At 32.8% G+C, this 5,483-nt stretch overlaps 1 protein-coding gene across 1 annotated transcript; it reads right to left on the reverse strand.

Annotated features, from left to right (window-relative positions):
• Positions 1-3,900: 3,900 nt before the first annotated feature.
• On the reverse strand, positions 3,901-4,893 carry LOC127747499 (cytosolic sulfotransferase 12-like). The gene has a single exon (XM_052261469.1). It carries the CDS (start codon positions 4,891-4,893, stop codon positions 3,901-3,903), a length of 993 nt encoding a protein of 330 aa, XP_052117429.1.
• Positions 4,894-5,483: the final 590 nt, after the last annotated feature.

The following is a 5,483-nucleotide window of genomic DNA, read 5'->3' on the forward strand; positions in this document are numbered from 1 at the left end:
ATATATTTTGGTGCCACTTTATCTACTCGCTCGAAGCTTAAAACGCTCAGCGAATGGCGGCACAGTATGCCCCTTGACTCGAATAGCAGGCACTGACACTTTACTTCTCGTGATACTGCATCGTAGGTGACGAAAAACTTGTTGAATGTGGAGTTAGAAACCTGTTCTATGACTTTGTATGTCATAAAACCTAAGGTGGAATGCATTAATCTTATGATGCAGCTCACATTTCCTCTGAATTATTGTTGAACTTCCCTGAACTTCTTGTGGGTATACACATGCTGAAATTGAGCCTCTATTGCTGATTTTGTTGCACATGGTATCATGGTGTGAAAATCTACAACATCAAATTCTCTCTCTCTTTGCTCTCTGCTTGCTAGGCAATTATCGTATTGCTTAACAAATTGAATCAAGGAGCTGTTCTGTGTGATGAACTTGTTGAAAAATGCGTGCATGCTCTCGCTCTTTTGTATACTTCTCATCCCAACCCAAAAGTGGTGATCCAGGCAAACTGGAATCCATAAATGGTAATCTTCGTATAGCTCTGTAGAATGAACTGAAAACATGAGCTTATATAAACCGAAAGTTGTGCAAGTTTTAACCAAAAAAGTAATAGCATCAAAATAATTCGAATAAAAAATGTCAATTACCTGAGAGCCACTTATTTCCTCCGACGCCAAACTTTGTGACAAAATCGTTCCAATTTCTGTCGAATGCATCTTTTGTGAACGAGTTCCAAACGACGTGGCTCATCTCTTGTTCAATTTCTTTTTGTTGCTTGTAGCAGTTTAGTTTCCTTGGGATCTTCTTCATGATGTGCCAGATGCACCACCGGTGAATTGTTGTTGGCATGCACATCTCGATGGCCCTTTGCATCGATGCGCATTGGTCGGCAAGAATGCCTTTTGGTGCCTTCCCTCCCATGCAACGGAGCTAACACTCGAATAGTCATTTGAATGATTGGATGTCCTCGTTTTTCATAAGAGCGCATCCGAGAAGTGTCGACTGGCCGTGGTGATTCACGCCTACAAAAGAACTAAAAACCAGATTGTACATGCAAAAATGGACACTGGCATTAGTTGTGAACCGAAATGTGTTACCTGTGTGAACCTAAGACTTAGTTTCGGTGAACCGAATACCTATTTATGTTGTACATGGTATCGAATGAAACCATTTCTCCGGAATACTCGCATGCAGTCCTGCTTCTTACGTTGGCCCATAATGCATTTTTGATAGAGTGATTGCCTTCGAGGTTGAGCTCGAAAAAGAAATTTTGATTCTTCTCTTTCATTCTTAAAAGGCACTTCCCAAATTCTTTGGCATCGTCTTGTTCAGACACATTCCGTACTTTCCTTGTGATGTAATTCCTCACGTCTTTTTCTATAAAACTTAGTTCCCAATGACTGCCCGTTGCTGCTACAAATGATTGGTAAGTTTTGCTCGGTCTGATTCCGGCTTCCTCGTTATTTTCGATGGTGTGACGCACGAACATGCTTAGCTCCCTGTGTTGTTTGAGCATCTCTGCTCGGTTTGGACAGTAGGGGTGTGAATGATTCATAACAAGTTTAGAAATTGTCCAAAGACCGACGTTGGACATAAATCCTGGCTGAACAGCTTATACCAATTGAGGGGTTTGTCTTCAGAGTTGGAGATATCTTGGATTTCCACCTCCCTTCTCTGCTGCATACGATTAGTTGATTCTTAATCTTGTCTCCCTTCTGAGTCGTGTTCCTTATTTTGGTAGAAAAATCGAAAAATTTGGAATAATTTTTGTAGAACTTTCCAGTTTCTTCTAGTGTCTTAAAAGTCATTCCGACCTTTGGGACAAATTGTTAATCCACAACACACCTGGTCTGCAGAATGAACCGAACATATAATTAAATTGAAACCTTTGTATAGTACTAAATGAACGGAACATTGTCCATTATATAAATTCAAATACGAACAAATGTCTGCACAATGTACCGAACATATTATTAGAGGGAAACCATTGTATAGTACTAAATGAACGGAACATTGTGCTTTATATAAATTCAAATTCAAACAACTGTCTGCATAATGAACCGAACATGTTATTAAAGTGAAACTATTGTATAGTACTAAATGAACAGAACATTATTCATTATATAAATTCAAATTCAAACAACTGCCTACATAATAAACCGAGTAATACTCTCTTAACGAAACCAATGCAGAATACTAAATGAACCAAACATTGTATATATATAATCAAATTCAAAAAAATAGAAGAGATTAATTGTTATCCTTCAGAGATTGCATTCCATTCAATTCAATTCAGTTCAATCCAAATTAGAACACATCTGCGTCTAGAATTTAGCAATTACATTCAATTCAATTCAAAATTGAATAATCCAAACCTTGTTCGCTTGATTCAATTAAGAAGAATAATCCAAATCACTCTCATTCAACTCATTTGAAGTTGAATCATTCATTATTTTGATAGCCTATTGAAATCTAAAAATGAAGAAGATAAATCCACATATCAAAGAAGAAAACGAAGAAGAATAGGAAAAAAAACGATGAGCAGCAGAAAAAAAAAGAAGAACAATAAATAGCAAAACAGATAAAAAAAATTACAATTCAAATTGTTAACATTGAAGAATGTTTATGTTAAAGAAGCTTTACGTAATTCTGTTACATTAATAGAAAGGAGAGGAAAATGCACATGTATTTTATATAACTTGAGAGGAGGAAGCGCATTACCTAAAAAATACTTAGATGACTTGATTTGTTTTTTGTATGAACGTAAAACATTATTGTTTATTTTTATAATAAGTGAACAATAAATAAAAATTGTGGTGAATTTTTTATTGGAGTTGTTCTTAATCTCATTTCTTAGAGCCGCCAAATCAGAGTTATTGGAATCAGAAATGATGTCATGACAATTATTGATGCGACGTACCATTGTTGTTGAGAATTAAATTATAGAATTACTTGCATACATAATACTAGAGACATCCACTACAAGGGAAAAATCTTGATTGCTGCCATGCATGTTTAATTTTTCTTTCAAAATATCATCACCAACAACTCTGCTTGTTTTGGCAATATAGTTAATTGCTATTTATGACATTCTGTAAGATCAAGGACAATTTTAGGTGCATTTACATATTCTTGGATATGTATGTCAGCTATCATCAATCAACATGCACGCACAGACTATCATGTAAGATTTCTGAACATAATAAATGAAAAAAACGTTAAAGCAGTGTTTGATCATAAAAACAGGATAAAAAAAATATTGAGGATAAAATATTAAGAATAAAGATATAAAAATTAATATTTTATATTTTAAAAAATTTAAGGAAAAATATTAAATACAAAATATATTAATTTAGTATCTTTGGATACAATATTTTTATCTATATCTTATCTGTTAAACATAATTTAATATCTTTTTGTTTTTATTTCAGTGTCTCATGTCTATAAACAAATCCAGTCTCATGAATAAGAGGAGTTTGTCATAATTGATTTTCGATTTCATTTATTCCCATAAAATATAATGGAATTATATATAACAATTTTTTCAGCACATTTTTCATTTATTTTTGTTAATCTCGTTATATATATATATATCACATTATTTATTTTATTCTATTCTAATCGGTTTAATTTTATTAGTTTTTGACGGGATCGCTAACAACCAAATTTTACACTAAATCAGATTGGTGTGGTGGTCAATTTTCAATTAATTCAATCAAATCCACAGTCGAGTAGTTATCGAAAACAATAATATATTTATATATATATATATAATTCACTTCATCATTTCATGAATTGCATTTTAATTCAAATAAATAAATTAAGATCACATCTCACTTCTCCAAATGGATCGGACAACGAAATTAAATATACAATTAAAAACACTTAATATTATATCTAGAATCTAAATCCATAATGTCCTAGCTTCTTTTCGGTAATCATATCAAGTTTTTCAATCATCTCAATAGTAAGATAATTTTTGAAATCTCCAACTTTGCCACATCGGAAGAAAGCCCTATGTTCTTCACCACTTGTCAACTTTCCTTTCTTATTCACCTCCAAGTTGCTCAAGTTCTTGAAACTACACAGCTTCAAAATATCATCAATGACACCTTCATCTTCCTCCTCTTTTGAAAAGGGGCACCCAACAAACCTAGCAAGCTCTTTCAACACAAAGCTAGGGTTCTTCTTCATCTCTTCATATCTCATCAACATTATCTTCTTTGGTTGATCCAAGCTTTCCTTCCAATACCCTAAAACATGCTCCCAAAAGGGTCCACATATGCTCACCCCATTACAAAATTTCTCCAATGAATCTTCAAGTGAATTGGCACATGTACCTTCCATCTTAAGTTCGTTCGTGAAATGCCACAATGAGATGAATGTGTCTTTAGGATCTCTACAAAGATACACTATTTTACAATCTGAATCGATCACTGGTTTCGGCAACGAAACATAAGGAATATGTGTGGAGAAAAGCCTTGGTGAAGGGATTGAATTTAGATTAGGTACTAAATCCTTATCATTGTATAAATCAAGCTCTAAAAAGGGTACAAGAAAATGAGGGTTTTTAGTGAGCAAAGGGTGGTTTTGGAACATTTTAGGGTATTTGTGGCGGTTAAGCAATGCAAATGTCAATGCCTTAAGCCAAGTGGTACCTGATTTTGGAGTTGTAACAATGAGAATATCTGAGTTAAGAGCATTGAAGTGCTTTTGGCAAGACAATACCCCTTGCAATTGCCTAGTGATATGCCAAAACCCTTGGTATTGGTGTAAGTGGCTTGCAAGCCAACCTTTCTCCATTGGCAAGGTTGCTATCAAATCCTTGCATTCTTGGGACACTTCACTCTCTTGCAAGTATTTAGGCATTATGTTATTGGCTTGGGGCATGGTTTGAGTAAAGGGAGCTATTTGAGAATTCAATGGCTAATTAGGTTTCGCTCTCATGCATATATACGAGGGGAGAATAAGGTCATTTGCCCTAATTCATCAAATAAGGACATTTTGTTGAATCCATATATTTAAGTGTGTTAGATACATTTTAAATATGACATTCATTTAATTTTATATTTAATATTGTCTCTAAAAAAATTATAAAAAAAATTCTTTTAAATATACTTCAACATATTCAATTATACGATTATATAAAAGCGTATCCAACTTTACTTTTTAAAATATTTTTGATGAACTGAGTTTAAAAATAATGTGTTGTTAATTACTAAAAAAATATCTAAATTCTTTATATAATTAAAATATTAAAATTAATAAAAAAGTTATTTGTACTTTAATATAACAATAAAATACTAAAATATGATTATAATTTATTGATAAAATTTTATATTTTATATATGTCGTGTCCTCCTATCAAACAAATACTTAAAAATTAGTGTATTGATGTAGTTTATGTTGTGTTGTGTTCCTTATTTATATGAAGTGGAAAAAATTACACAACTTTCGCTTTTTATTGAAGTTAAATATTT

This window comes from Arachis duranensis, chromosome 1, assembly GCF_000817695.3.
Source record: "Arachis duranensis cultivar V14167 chromosome 1, aradu.V14167.gnm2.J7QH, whole genome shotgun sequence".
NCBI lineage: Eukaryota > Viridiplantae > Streptophyta > Magnoliopsida > Fabales > Fabaceae > Arachis > Arachis duranensis.